The 15,613-nt window shown below is 43.6% G+C and overlaps 2 protein-coding genes across 2 annotated transcripts; one reads left to right on the top strand and one right to left on the bottom strand.

Moving 5' to 3' along the window:
* Positions 1-6,002: 6,002 nt before the first annotated feature.
* LOC127754907 (uncharacterized) lies at positions 6,003-8,885 on the top strand. Its single transcript, XM_052280517.1, has 2 exons — positions 6,003-6,195; positions 7,393-8,885. The coding sequence occupies exon 2, from the start codon at positions 7,864-7,866 to the stop codon at positions 8,392-8,394; it is 531 nt and encodes a 176-aa protein (XP_052136477.1). The 5' UTR covers positions 6,003-6,195; positions 7,393-7,863; the 3' UTR covers positions 8,395-8,885.
* Position 8,886: 1 nt separating this feature from the next.
* Positions 8,887-15,437, bottom strand: LOC127754901 (retinoblastoma-related protein 2). The gene is made up of 18 exons (XM_052280509.1): positions 15,137-15,437; positions 14,952-15,050; positions 14,747-14,868; positions 14,542-14,638; positions 14,391-14,437; positions 14,012-14,195; positions 13,800-13,866; positions 13,521-13,700; positions 13,217-13,407; positions 12,263-13,130; positions 11,180-11,336; positions 10,996-11,068; positions 10,737-10,910; positions 10,207-10,320; positions 9,964-10,090; positions 9,757-9,869; positions 9,471-9,586; positions 8,887-9,322 (listed from the first exon to the last, which is right to left on the bottom strand). Exons 1-18 carry the CDS (start codon positions 15,188-15,190, stop codon positions 9,169-9,171), a joined length of 2,937 nt encoding a protein of 978 aa, XP_052136469.1. The 5' UTR covers positions 15,191-15,437; the 3' UTR covers positions 8,887-9,168.
* Positions 15,438-15,613: the final 176 nt, after the last annotated feature.

The following is a 15,613-nucleotide window of genomic DNA, read 5'->3' as shown; positions in this document are numbered from 1 at the left end:
GTAGTAGATCAATGGCGATGGGTAATGAGATGTATCAATCTTCTGCCTCCTCCTGGGAAGGTGGGTGAAGCCGACGCTGGTTGAGAAGGTCGTCCACGAGCTCCTCCGGCAGGTGGACGCCGTCGACGAACGCTGGACCTTCAAGCTGGCGGTTGATGGATGGGATCCAGAAGTCCTCGACTAGCTGCTTGAGGGCGGCGAGGTCGCGGTGCCCTTGGAGGAACCCAGCGCGGCAGAGACGGCGAGCCTCGTCGGCGTCGTCGAGCAGCGTCAGGCGAAGTGTTGCGCATCCGCCCCATCCGCGATGCTCAGTAGCCGACGCACCCTGCCTTGTACGTCGTCGGCGGCGTCGTGGCTCTCCAGCGCCACCTCCGGAGCCGACGAGCCGCCGATGAGCATGTCGGCGTAGATGCTGCCCACCAGCTCCCTCAACTTGTTCCTGTCGTCGCAGAGCACGTCGTATCTCTCCAACAGCTGTGAAAACTTGTCGAGCCCGAGAACACACCATCCCAGTGCGTCTCGCCGGGCAACCAATCCATCAAACAGTTTGCGTGCGTCCTGGAGTGGATTGGATCCGGTCACCACGACGATCACGGAAGTCCCCGGATGTGCCGCCGCCTGAGCTGCTAGCTCGAATGCCCCCTGGCGGGTGGAGATGTAGTTTACGATACGGGGGTGGGGCGGAAGAAAGGCCGCCGGCGGCGGCGGCGACGGCGCGGCGGCCATGGGAGCGAGGGAAAGTGGCAGAAAACGGATCGATCGAATGCTGCGTGAGCTGGAAGAGAGGCCCGCCTGTCTGCTACTATTCGATGGGCCGGGCCCAACAAGGAAGGTTATATAGGACCAGCCCAGGCGAGGTTGGGTCTCCTGCCTCGTGTTTGCATCGCAATTGCTTTTGTTATTTTTTCCCCCCTGCTTTATATCTAATGATGTATTCGACAAATTCCTATCAATGAGAAATTTGCTGTATATGCCATGTTGCATTCAACGTCTATATATGCGATTAAATATTCGAAATGTCGCAGCTGATATTTTACACGGATACACGATACGTTGTATTTTCAGAAACATGCATGCATACGGGGATATGACTATATATTCAATAATAAATACAAATTTTAAAATAATATAAAATAAAGAATAAAATGCTAAGTTTTTAAATATAAAGAGCTGGCTATTCAATTTTTATCAATAGGAAAATAACCCTGTGTGTAAGAAAACATATTATCTTCATAGAAAATATAACTATAAAGTGTATTAGTCCCCCCGGGCTGATAATATTAGTCGTTTTGGATAAGGATAAAATCAAACTTTAAAATCTTTGACTACAAATAATTTCTAAAATATTTATCTTAAAAATATGAAAACCACATGTGTAGATTAGTCTTAAAAAGTACTTCAATAAAATCATATATTTGTTGAAATTTATATATATTTTGTAATAAAAAATAGTTGTCAAAGTTACATTTTGAAGACTATGCCCTTGTCCAAAACGACAAGTATTATTAACTCGGAGGGAGTAATTTTTCTACGATCTTTAATATTTTTTCACATCACAGTACTATTAACGACCAAATTTGGTAAATTTACATTGGATTTGGAGTTAAAGCTGAAGCGGATTTGGGAGGAAATCGATAACAGAAACAGAGTATGAATCGGCTTCAGAACCGCATCGGCTACAGTGTGCATCGGCAGTTACCGAATCGAACAAGGTAAGCCGATGTAGCCGATTCCGGCAAGGTGATATTGGAATCATTGTCTGATTGAGTTGATGTGCTTCATGATGATTGCCACGTACGGATCAAGTCCGAAGAAGGCAGTTGTATCTATTAATTATGAATAGTTTGTTAGTTTCCTTTTTATTTTTAGAAAAGTGTGTTCATTGTCCTATAAAGACTTTATGTTTTCCTTTTATCTTTAGAAAAGTTTCTTTCTTATCCTACAAGGATTAGTATCTACCATGGGTATAAATATGTACACCCGGGGTCATTGTAAACTATCTTCACGATCAATATAATTTGGCGCATCGCCACCTTTTACCTTTTCTACTTTATTTTATCGTCCGGCAGGACTTGGCACCTGACGTGGGGCTGCATCGGTGTTCGATCTCCGGCTAAGGGGTAAGTCCAATGTTCTGTTAGCCCAAGCAATTGTATCGTTTACGTCGGCGTCGTTCAAGGCTGCATCAGTACATTCGACCTCTTGGATTGCTCTGGTTTGGATGATATATTTGCCTACCTATTTATTATATGTCTATGTTAATCTAGTCTTAGCATATCAATTTAGCTCTATCGGCTGCTTCTCGTTTTAGGGTTTCTGCCGGTATCGGCTAAATCGCGTTGCTAGATTAGATTAGCTTAGACATCTACCACCCTGAAAACTCAATCAACGACTTGATTGTCTAGATATTATGCTTCTTTTCATACTTAGTGCTGCATCAGTTAAGTTTGATCTACTAAGTCGTGCTTAGAACCATAATCTCTAGCCTGCTTCTTGATTGCCAATAAGGGTTTCATCGGGGTTTCAGCTGGTGAGTTATCTAGACGTTGCATCGGCTCATAAGAATTGCATATACATATAAGTTGGATTTAGCCGATGACAACAAAGGTTTTACTGTTTAATCTAATCTTGTGGATTTCATGGCATCGGACCTACAGCCGATGTATGCTTTAACCTCCAGATCAGTGCTTATTCTATCATATCAATGTTAGCCGATTGGTTTATATTGGACTATATTATTGTTATATTTTATTATCAGTAGCCGATTGCCTATATATCATTATTTACTAAAGTGTTAGAATCTACATTGGACGTATAGCCGATTGCTCAAAACTCTTGGTATCGGCATCAGCTATCGGCTGGAACTACTCCATCGGCTGTTTTGTCTATTATTTGCATATCTTGTCAGTTGCAGGATCAAACTGACTGGCATGCCCGCATCCAACCAATCTTTGGACCTGCACAGGGGTTAAGCAGATCTCCCAGGCCGGTGTGTTCGATTTTTTCGTCAACAAGTACTTAATTGGTTTATGTTTTTATGAACTTCGAATATATATCTCTACTATTATAAAAAGTGAAGATGTTTTTGTCCAACTTATTCCGTACGTCCAATTATGAGTTATGCATTCTATCAAGCATATTATGTGCGTACGATTTTAGAGTTATCTCACCCATCGGCGGGCAGTCCAATTCGAATCTGCATAACTCAGACCAGAACCAAAACCTGATTAGAGCAAAATAATATACATGAATTTCTCCATGTGCCCACATACGTAGAGTCGATGACCAGGGACTCGGATCGGTGGTCCGGTTGCCATTACTGGAAGAAAGCATCGTGGTGTGTGGGGGAATAAAAGGCATACCAGTTCTCAATACTTCTCATCTCTTCATGTGCCTTCCTCCGTTTCAGAATCTGAAACATTTGTCACGGCGCCTCCTCCGCTTGCGAAAAAACAAAGAAATCAATGTAGTGGTCGCCTTGCATCTTTGTGCCTAATGATGGGCCAACGGGAGAAAAGAAATGGGCCATGGCTTGGTCCAACCACGCAATAAGTGAGCGCACGCCTGAGATTGACGGCCGATGGAACCATATTACACGGCTGGAATTATCTCTCGGATGATATCTAACGGCTGCATTCCCTCGATGACATGGCTTATTCCTGTAGCTGCTTTATAGCAATAATGATAGGTAGTGGGTACCAATTACTCCCTCCATTCCAAATTGATCTATATATAGTTTTTTTAGGTTATTTCTAAATGATCTTACATATTTGTGTTCATTCATTAGGTCTATTTGTTATTTGTGCATTGGAGTAAATGGACATTGATGCATGCATCCATGCACATAAGCATTTATAACCCACATGCAATATCTTGATTTGCTATTGGCTAGGAAATAGTGGGGATGGTGCATGCATTGAGTTTGTTGCTAGAGTAAATATAGCATGAGAGAGTTATTAGCTTTTCTGGGTCTTGATGTACCTTTGAAATATGTAGATCAATTTGGAATGGAGGGAGTATATAGGAAGAAAAGATATGATTACCCCATAAGCCTTGTTCGGTTTGAAGGAGATTAAGGGGAAATAATTTCACACCACAAAAATGGTGATTAACTGAACATATCCCAAGTTAACGCAGTCCCCAACCTTTTTTTTCCTATTCGAATTTCTCATTCTAGGAGTGGTCCTAAGATAGAGGGTAGATGCCATAGGATGGAGTTCGTTGTTGGTGCCTCGCTCCATGGCCATCGTCGTCCTCCTTCAAGTACCACAATGGGGAGGTCTAGTTCCATCGATGGAGCACACACGTCGCTGGTGCCTCGGTCCTTAGTCGTTGCCGCCGTCCTTCGAGCACTTAGCGAGGAGCTTCAGATCTAGAGATAGGGCCCATCGACGATGCCTCGCTCCACGGTCACAGCCGTAGTCCTTCAAGCACCACAACGAGGAGCTCCAAATCCAGGGATGGAGCCCGTCATTGGTGCCTCGCTCCATGGCCATCATCCTCGTCCTCCAAGCACCGCAATAGGGAGACCCAGTTCCAGGGACAGAGCCTGTCGCTGGTGCCTCGGTCATTGGCTGTTGCCGCCATCCTTCGAGCACCTAGAGAGGAGCTCTCGATCTAGGGACATGGGTGCCTCGCTCCATGGCTAGCGCAATCCTTCGAGCACCACAACAGGGAACTCCATATTTAGGGACGAAGCCCGTCGTTGGCGCCTCGCTTCATGGCTCCTGTTGTCGTTCTCCGAGCACTAAGTAGGTAGCTTCAACTCTAGGCGAGTTGGACATCACCAACCTCTTGCCATTGACTAGTTAGCGGTGATGTCCTCCTCCCCTAGGCTCTTCTCCACGCTCCCTCAACATTGACGGCAACGTCATGCCCCTCGGTGTCACTGCAGTTGCTTTCCCGGCCTCACCATCTGGTGCCCGGCGCTAGGGAGGTGGCGGTGCACAACACGAGTGTCAACGTTTGATGTCACGATTCCGGTATTTGTATAGTATAGGAATCGTTGGTGCTAGGATGTACGCGAGACTGAGGTAAAAGAGACAGAGACGAGGATTTTTATATAGGTTCGGGCCCCTGAATTGTAAGGTAATAACCCTACATCCTGTTGGCCGAAGCCGTTGTTACTCTTATTCACCATAATATCACCAGTACAATATTTGGGGTAGCCTATCTAACTGTTGTCGACATGGCGGTCTGAAGGTCTGACTCGTAGTCGACAACAGGGTAGTTTTCCTCCTCGAATCTGTGCCCGGCAAGATTAGAGATAGCGGTTTCGTCTCTCCTAACAGTATTCGGAGACACCGTAGGGAACTAGCCGTGCCTATCCCTGAAGTCGATATCCGGCGTCTTGTCTTGGCATATGTTGGCTTGTATGTTGTGGCTTCTGTTGTTCCGTAGATTGTGGCGGGTGTTGATTGTCCGTATCCCCTCTCCTCCTAGGGGGCCTTGTATTTATACCCATAGGTGTCCCCTTGTCCAAGTAGAACTAGGAAAACAATATGGATACAATCCGAGTAGTCCTTGTCGTTTCCATGTAGAACTCTGGTTGTCTTTCCTTATCTGGAACTCCTCTTATATCCGCAGGTTATTTCTGTATAGGACATGGTATATGGTGGGTCCTGCCGAGATTTAGTCAACTACTATTAGGTATGTGGTATCCATGACCCTGACAACGAGTACATCGGGGAGCTTCTTCCTCTTGTTCTTGGGCTAGGGGAAATCTTATCTTCTCCCCCAATGATTCCACGTTGTAAGAGTGACGTGGCGTGCGCAAGGCTGAAAAAGGGCACAAGGGCAAGACAAATTCTCTCTAGTGGCATTTAAAAATAGGATGTCATAAAGTTTCCAAAAGAACCCAAAATCCATCAACTCCTCAACCAAATTCTAATTTGAATGCATATCTAAAGGAGAGACGCGAGGGTTATTTTGACAAAGCACACGAAGACGCCCATCATCAATTTGGCGAAGCCCTCCGAAACCGATGTCAAAAAGCTTTAAAAAAAAAAAAACTCCACGGCATCCGCATCCAAACGAAATAGGGGCGGGAGACGGCGCGCCTCCATTCATCGCTCGCCAGAGTTGCCCACCCCCTCTCGTCTGCTCCTTGCCCTTGCCATTCGAGGGCGATCGGTGCTCCCTCCGCCACCGGACCGCCGCCGCCGCCGCCGGAGCCCTCTCCGGGGCGTCCCTGAGGTCAGATTCCACCCTGTTTCGGTTCAATTTGGTGGTTGCGCGGGCTCGATCGAGGCTTTTTTTCTCCGGTATGCGAGTAGGGTTTGGTTCGAATTTTCCCCCATTATGTTTGGGTTCGGATTGGCGGGTGGGCGGGCAGCACGCGGAGAGGATAGATAGCTTCAGATTTGTGGATGGCTCATCCGCTCATGGCTAGCTGGCGACGCCGCGTCGGTGGGGACGCCACCGGCCAGGGGCCAGGGGATCAGGGGATGGTGGCGCAAGCACGGCCATGAGATTCATGAACTGCGCGAGGACCCTCCCCTCTGGATTTTTTTTTTTTTTGCCAACCCTGATGACATTGGTGCTTTGATCCTTCACATCTCGTACAAACATTTTCAGATGTTTATTAGTTGTTCATAGTTCCTCCCATTTAGTTGGCAGCCAATTGCCGAACTGACTGCATAATACAACTCTTATGTACTCTTGGTCGATGTTACTACAGTTTGTACTATCAACAATAATGTTAAACACACCAGGGAACATGTTCTAGAAGGATCCACCAGAGTATGCCTGCATGATATCTCTAAGTCCACTTTGTTTTATTGGAAAGAAATTAGTGTCAAGATTGCACAATTTACTAACTGCAATGGGTTCATAGGCTGCACACCATGAATATATACGTCATCCCTGTTTTTCCGTGCACCAAGCAAGTTAATAAAATGTGTTGAGCTAGCTCTGATGTATTGCATTGTGTCTAATTAGTTATGTAGTAACTAGTTGCTGGTCCATATCTATTTGTTTTTTTCCCATTGCTTACTAGCCCCAACATTTGGTGCTTGATGGACATTCAAGATAGCTCTTGAATTAGGATTCCTGGCTCCTTGGTTTATATTTTTCTCCAAATCCTAAGAATAATGTGCTGAAATCTATCACTTGATCCTCCTAGAAAGTGGCCTGCTAGGTACTTGATACTTCTCGCCATCCTTGGATTCCTACTTGAAGAGTACTATTGATTTGCTGCCTTTAACTACTTAGATAGTGCCTTGAACGAATCATTTATCATTGTGACATTGTAGCCCTGGCATAACTCTGTGGCACTCTGCTCAGTTTACATGCATTACATGTTCATTGATTGCATACAATGCCATTCTGTAGTAACAGTGTGTTTAATTCTCCTAGATTATGAGAGCTAACTGAATTTAATTTGATCTGCAGATTGTGTGCGCCAATGGCGCCTCACCACATTAATGGCCTTGCTGACGTTCGTGCAGTTGCGGAAATGTCACCTACACTTCCTACCATGATTATTAGAGTACCTTGTGAGCAGTCAGCCAATATTCACAGGCTACTGGAATTTGTTGAGGATCGTCTGGATCACGGTGCTCACGACTTGATTAAGGCAGAGGACATTCCCCGACTTCGAGCCATCGCCCAGGGAAACCTTACAAGTGCTGATGCTCCCCAGTTTTGTTTGTCATTGCTCAACGAGTCCCAGATCTACCTGCGGGTTCAACTGTTCTCGTCGAAGTGGATGATTGGGTGCGGCCACCCATCGACTCACGGGTAGTATCGGCAGTGGCTAGTGCGTTTCATCTTCCCCAGGATGGGGTGCTGCCTTTTGATCTCAACTCAACGACAGTGGCCCCAGATGGTCCAGGTGCAGGTCGTATTCATGCTGAACTTCTGATGCCACCAGGCAGCTTGCCTTTACCGCCTCCTGTTGTTGTCACAGTGTCAGGGTGTGAACCACTGAATGATGCGCGGGAACTTTATCAGTACCTGGAGGAGTACGTGAATCAAGAGGGCTGGATAGTTGATGACACACAGCTTGCGGGGCTTGCAGAGCTGGCTGAAGCTAGGGACGAGTTGGTAGGAGCTCGCGATAAGCTCACTACATTTGCATCAGATATTGGAGATGATATTTTATTGGGAGGAGCGGTCACTGATGATGTACCGTTGTTATCTGGGGACTTCAAAGCAGCTTTGGCCAGGGTATTGAAGCTTCCTGAAGGTATGGAGCTTCCCAAGGACTTTGAATCACCTCTTCTTGCCCCTGCCATTGCTGGGAGGGAGAGAATTCATGGTGAACTCATCAATCTCCGAGCTGACCTGGCTGCTTTGAAGCAGCATGTTGAGGAGCAGTGGCTCCCATGGGCTAATGATCGTCTATCATCCGCTGGAGTCATCGGAGACCAGATTCTACTAGACATGGAGTGACACGGGCTAATAATGCTCGTCTCACCTCTCTGATACATTCTACAAGACTTGGACTGAGTCGTTCCGTATAGGCCACACAAGAAGTGAGAAAGACGATGTACATTTCCTGCTGATTTCTAAGGATCAAACCATAGCTGTTATAGGAGATCTCCCAGAACTGAAACCTCAATTGCTATTACATAGTTCTATACTTGCAGAATGATTACGATGGATGCCCTTCCAAAATTTATGTGGCAATAGAAGATGCTTTTTAGTGGTTAGACCGAAAATTAATAATGTTCAGTGCGCAGAACATTCTCACCAGTCCTCATACAGACAATGCATGGTCATACGCAGGTGGCGCTATTTCCCATTACTTGTACAACAATTGACAATGAGGTTGATATCAATCATCACGTTACATGTATAAGTGACCCTAAGGGCTTCTTTTGTTGCTTACCATCCATCTGAGAACAACACTGTGCAAACACTTGCCTAATTGCCAAAGCTGAATGAAGGGATATTAGCAGAATTTATTTACACACTGAAAAAGAAGTTGAGTTAGCATTTTACATAGCCTTCGCTCCTAATGAATCGGCTGGGGAATGAAATGATACACCCCATTAGTTAATTCTAGACAATCAGCCGCCTTTTACACTGCTACAGCCTATTACAACACTAGCACAACATTTACAGTCGAGAAGCACTTTGCTTCACCCACTTATTCAGAAGAACCAAAGAAACAATCTGTGGGATTATGAGCTCTATACAGATGGATGGACCCATTTATTTGGATCAAGAGTCCGTTTTGCTCTTCTTTGAGAGGGGGCTAAATGCAGCAGCAGGATCCGAAGAGGCAGAACCACCATTGGGTTGGCCCAGACTACCAGCCACCACCGAGTCACTCACCATGTCGAAGTTTATTCGTGTGTTGATTCTCCTGGTAGGGCTGCATATTTGGTCAAGAAACAGAGTGAATTCTGAGTGTTGTGAGCTTCACTTCTTGTGTGTGTGTGTGTGTGTGTGTGTGTGTGTGTGTGAGAGAGAGAGAGAGAGAGAGAGAGAGAGACTATGTATTTCAGAGGAAGTTGACATACTAATTTAGGCGGCTATTTATAGCAGCCAGATCCTTGGATGGGCTCTGAAAAGCTTGGGTGCTTTCACCGATGCACGCGTAGAAACTCCGTGAACTTGGTGAAAGCAATGCATCCATCTGTAATTGATACAGAGAATCATGCGTTAAAAAGATCATGCACAGGCCCAACCAAAAAAGACACATCGGCATGAAATATAGTCCGCTCAAGAATTTAACTATAACTGAGTAAAGAGAAAATTGACAAACTAAAACGATCAAAGTATAGAAATGAGAAGAGAAGTGCACACCTTAGTTTGTCGTAGAGGAGAGACATACACATTATGAGAAGATGAGACTTTCTTCGGGGACATATCTGGTAAATTTGAGAAAGGAGATGACTTGGGTGATCCAGGAATTTGGCCTAAGAAAGCAGGTAATAGACATAAGTCAATTATAAGAGGAATTAAGTGGAGAATTAGCAGGTTTAAACTGAGAAAACAGAATGGAGGATATACTATTAGTGTTCCTCTTGTCTTCAGGACGAGTACTAGAAGGCATTAGAGCCACCAGCAAAGGTTTGACCGTGGGAACAAATACTTGATTATAAAAAACAATGATATCAACATGACGTGATCCAAATCCCTGTTAATATCAAAGAATTTTCAAAAGAAAAGAAAAACAAAGTAAAAATAAGAAGCTAGGGGAAGAACTATCAGAAGAAAGAAAAATGGCAGATACTGGAATTAAAAGATACATACACCATTGCGATTTGTACTCCCAACAAAGATACTTCTGAAAACTTCTGGTTTACATTGTGGCTCCCTCTTATAATTGTTGACGATCTCCTTGAACGTCAATGATAATTGAGAAACCTGGCAGAAAAAGCATGGTCAACACAAATAAAAAGGAAGAAAAAAAAAATAAGAGGCTCAATATATGTAATACAAACAAACTTCCATAAATTCGAACAGACTTTTCACAAAACTAAATAACCTTTTAGTAGGTGTCCTCAGATTGTTTCAGAGGGCAGGTTAATTATAGAAACATGAGTTTAATTAATTGATTTATTAGTGAACAGTAAAAAATATTATTGAGATAAACAAATATATTTATCTTGAGACAACAATGATTAAAATGCCTGAAATAAAGTCTGGCTCTTATTTTATATTTCATACCATTTCATAATTATGAGAAACTACAGGACCTAGGGCCAGAAAAAGTAGGCATATCCCTCAATCAACACAGAAGTTCAGTTCCAATCAAAACTCAAGGAGATGTGATGTAGTACCTTGGCAACACCATAGAGGCAGCAAAGAATGATTTGGTCAACGTGTCTGTTGAAAAATAAAGCTGTCTGTTGGTCAAGAATCTGCTTAAAGATATTATAGACGCTCACAGTCAGCTCTTCATGTCGTAGCCTTTCACATAGGTTTCTTATTCTAATAGCAGCCAACTTCAAGATCTGCAAAGTTTTAGGCCAGAACTAAATATTCGATAAACATAGAAACAATGAAAAACCATAAATTTAATTACAAGATGGACCATACTTTGGAAAAGAAGATCTGGACCCCTACTACAGCACATTTTTCATTCCCACTAACAGGATTACTGACAGTGGGGCTGCAAAAGATATGAGATAGTAAAACAATTTCTTCAGAAATCATCAATCTCTGGTTAGCAAAAAAATAGTATATGCTCAAACTCTTCACAAACTGAAGTAGGTGATCACACCTTGCGAATGTTGCCTGGAGAGGATGGTATTTTGCTTTCAAAATACTTAACCCTGTTTGGCTTTGCTTTGGGGGTGGTGTCTGCGAATTGCGCTCTACCAATGAGTTCCTAGATTCGGTGCATAATCTCTTTGGTGATTGAGGATAACAGTTGCCATCTACAAAAAACCATTTGAGAAATGAATAACCGAACAATGCAACAAGCAATTAAAGAAGTTTTAATTTATGAACTTCCTGTTTAAATAATGTGTGATCATATTTCATATGGTTATCAAATTTGTTAGTCCATAAATAAACACTTAAATGCTCCATACTGCCTCAAGCATTCCTTGTGCATGACAATAAGGCATCAGTTCTACTTTCAATGCAAACCGACAACAGTTGATATGAAACAAAATAGGATACATGCTGCTGCAAAACTGAGCTCGTGGTATCCCCAGTTCAAGAGTAATAGATGCATGACTATGTTCAAGGACCAAAGTCCATACTAAGCTAGACTGTACAGTTCAGCTCATAAGTCTAGAGGAGCCAGAGGTTTCCTTGGTAAATGGCACTTTTTGTTACATTGTAGGGACTTTTAAAATTTTTAGTGGCAATACCTTTTCATCACAGTCCTTTCTGCCACCAATATATAGGCTACAATGCAGAATTGCACATACTATTACACTAACCTAAAACTAATGGACATGATACTAATAGTTACTATGAACTCATGAAACCTTGTGGTGACAAAAATGGTGGTGATGACAATTATGATTACCAATATACAAGTAGGACTAAAAGTCTACACCTAACCAATGTTAAGGTAAGTAACAGAAAATATTTTGCAATCCGATTGATAAGACAAAATGTAATAGCAATGCACTGTGCAACCAAACTGATAAAACATCTGCTACCTAGCCTAAGACAAGATGTGCAATCAGTTGATATTTGATAATATAATGTTCAAAGCAACGTTCAACCAGCTTACCAGAAGGTGATCAAATCTATCCATACCAAGTACCTTCCCAATAAGAACAGTAGTTTTGGAAATGAGAGTAGTTGATTACAAAAACATTAAATTTAAGAATGATTGAGAAAGCACCTGGACCAGCAGAAGGCCGTCTTTTTGAGGGAGTAGGTGGCAAGCCATCAGGGTGAATACTCTGCCGTGCTACTATGCCATCAAGAGATGGCATTGGTTCAGCCAAAAGACCAAGGCTGTTTATTTCTGTAGAAAGTGATGGCCTGGCAACAACCAGTGAATTATATAACGATGAACCTTTCTCCCATGACATGCTTTCCAATAGCTGTTCTTCTAATGAATTTAAATGCCTTTTCAATTCTCTTGGAAGGGTTTCTTCATGTCTCACAAAGTTCTCAATTATTTTGCTCAAATCAAATGCTGTTAAACCAGTACTCTCCAGGACAGCAGGAAACATCATGATGACTGTCTTATGTGTTGCCAATACTAGCTCAGCTGAACATGCAATCAAGCATCGATGAAAACGTTCATTTGACAACAATGGGGTTAAATTATTTACATTATTGTTCTGTGACTCTGCTCTGCAGATTGCCTCCAGCACCCTATAATACAACTTGGAAGCCTCCATTTTTCTTGCTTCTGCCCATGGAATATCAAATGCGTTTGCACAATTGAGGCCTATGGAAGTACCCCGATCTATAGACTTGGTTGGAAAAATAGCTTCCAAAATTATGCTGACCCTTTTTACTACATCACTTGTCAAATCCGTATCGCAGGACGAAAGGAACTCTTCAAGCTTAGAGGAAGGTTTATCGGGCAATGAAGATATCACATCACGTAGCCACTTAGCAGTTGTCATGGCAGAAGTAACTGGTGTCATCTGCACAATCTTGATTGAGCCCCCATTGGCAGGTGATGAAGGGGAACTAGGGGCAGCCAACATATTCTTTATTGTCTTTGTAGGAGAGGCTAGTGTTTCAAACACACGCTGCAAAAAGAGAAAAGGGAATCTGTAATGTAAAAAAAGAAAACAATGTGTAGTTAACTGAAAAGATTATGAATCATCACAGATACCTTTGAGCAGCCAAAATTAGCGGAACTACCAGAAGAGTTTTCAGCATTGAGTACATAGTCATTGCTGGTCAAAAACATTTCCAAATCAAGCTCCCCTTGGCAGCCGGTGGTACTACTTAGCTTCTCCAGTTTTTCCAAATTTGACTGAAAAATCTCATCATCGACAAGATCTTTGAAATACATCAGGCCATCTACCACCATAACAATGAAACAAGACTTAGATAATTGAATGTAAGACAGATAGCAAGAACTCAGCATGCATGCATGCACACATGAGAGAGAACACGAGTGTTTGAGGTCATGCCTGTATCTATTTTATCCAAATTCACTGTTTTGAACTCTGAAGCATTTATTGCTTTCCTGCTAAAAAAGACCTCTATCACTTTGTAAGATTTTCCCATCATTTCTTTCAAGCGGTCTTCAGAGGTATGATAGTTGTGACATAACGACGGAAGAAGATCCACGCCTTTCTCAGTTTGTTTGACTGAAATTAAACAAAAGGACTGTAATTATAATCTGTGCAGATGCCAAATAAAGTAAGACAGTTAAAGAAATAATTTGGAATAAAGTTGAGAAATATTACTTAAGTGAGAAGAACCTTCAATTGTGAAGCTCCTAAATTTAGCAGGTACGTGAATTAAAAGTATGGCCTGTAATGAATCATTTTTTTGACAAGTTAGCTCCAGAAAGCACAAGGGCTAGTGGTGGTTGAAGTAGCCAGTTAACCACAAGTACAAGATTGCATAGCTAAAGGATAAAAATAATGAAACGGAATAAAGAGAAAAGCAAACTCACCAATATGGCAACTAGTCCATGGATGCAGGATACCAGGTCCTTGAACAGTTCGGGTGATTTTGAGCGAAGAATTAAGAAGAGCAGCCACCCAAAACGGATATAATCAGGAATATTTGTAGTTGATCCAGGCTCCTGATCAGTACTTGGGCTCAAGAATAGCTCATTAAATGCTTTGCGATAGAACCTAGGATATTGTGAAATTGTGGGTAAATTTTGCACTACCATATAAAGCAAACAAACAAATCTCAACAATATGAACCTATGTATCAGTTGTAATTTGTGGCAAAATTCTAATAAACTCGTGAGCTTCAAATCCCCATGCAAAAGAACAGTTCTGTTATAAAACTGCAATCAGGTACAAGGCACATATGTTGCTTACCGGCTTGCATCTGCCAATAGATTTACTAAATTCTCCAATTGCTTCAGCTGGAATCACAATTGAAACAACAATGAAGAAAACAAACAGGTTATGCACATCTGAAAAAGAAAAATGTGAATCTGTTCAATGCGGGGGCTTGGCGTGAACCCACCTCTAGCCGAGCTTCCCAATCTGACCCATAACGGCTTCCCAAAACCTGGTCGATCCTTGAAGCAAGCCGCTGTGATTCCTTGAAGAAATCATCATACCTGCACACCAAACAAAGGTTAAAAAAAAAAAAAACAATCCAGTGTCAACAAGGCCCTAAAACTTGCTAGACTACAGTTCAAAAACCATTATAACATAGCATGACCCACTTGAGCTTGCAACCCTTCAAGATCTCCCAGAGCCTAACGCCGGAGGAACCCGCCTTGGTCTCCTTCAGCTTGGAGACGCAGTACAGCACGAACGCGAAGCACAGCTTCTCAGCATCCTCGGGCTGCAAGAATCCAAACTTTAGGGGGGGGGGGGGGGGACAAAAGATAGCCTCAAATTCGCCGCAAAAGACAGAGCAGCCCTCACCGATTTGCTCCCGAACGACGGCGACGCGAGGAGCGCGCCCTTCCCCTCCTCCAGCACCGCCGCGGCCTCGCCGGCGACGCCCTCGTCCACTCCTAGCTCCTGCACCAAAACCCATCGAACCATGAGACCTCAAACCCTCGACAATTCCCACCAGCGGCCAACCAAAGATCTAACCACCACCTCACCTTGCAGAGATCCGCGAGACGAGCCTCCACGGCGGCGGGAGGCTGCGACGCCATGAAAGAGCTACAACACGCACACCCACCCACGCGCACTCAGTGGCATCACACGGAGGGGCCAAGAGGCAGCACGGCGGCGAGGCCCTCCACTGCTCCGGCGAGCTAGGGTTTGGGGGATTTGGGGATCGAGGAGGAGGTGGAGGAAGAGAGAGAAGGAAGAAGGGCAGGAGTGCGAATTTATTTGTCCGGAGGGGGTTTTAGGGAAAACTGCCGTTGTCCGTTGCGCCGTGCAGATCGTTTGATGCTTTCGGTGTTATTATATATTTTTTTAGGGGGTGAGATGTAAATTTGAGCGCTATTGATTAATTCCCCCTCCGTTAAAGTAGCGGTGGGATTGGAGGGTAACGGCTAAAAGCGCGGGAAAGGAAGTCGGTTTCTTCCCCGTTCCGCGCCATAAGCTGGCCAATGAGGAGACGCCACCTG

Source organism: Oryza glaberrima, chromosome 11 (genome assembly GCF_000147395.1).
Source record: "Oryza glaberrima chromosome 11, OglaRS2, whole genome shotgun sequence".
Lineage (NCBI taxonomy): Eukaryota > Viridiplantae > Streptophyta > Magnoliopsida > Poales > Poaceae > Oryza > Oryza glaberrima.
Note: the sequence above shows the minus strand (reverse complement) of the source record. Positions and strands in the feature narration are given on the sequence as shown.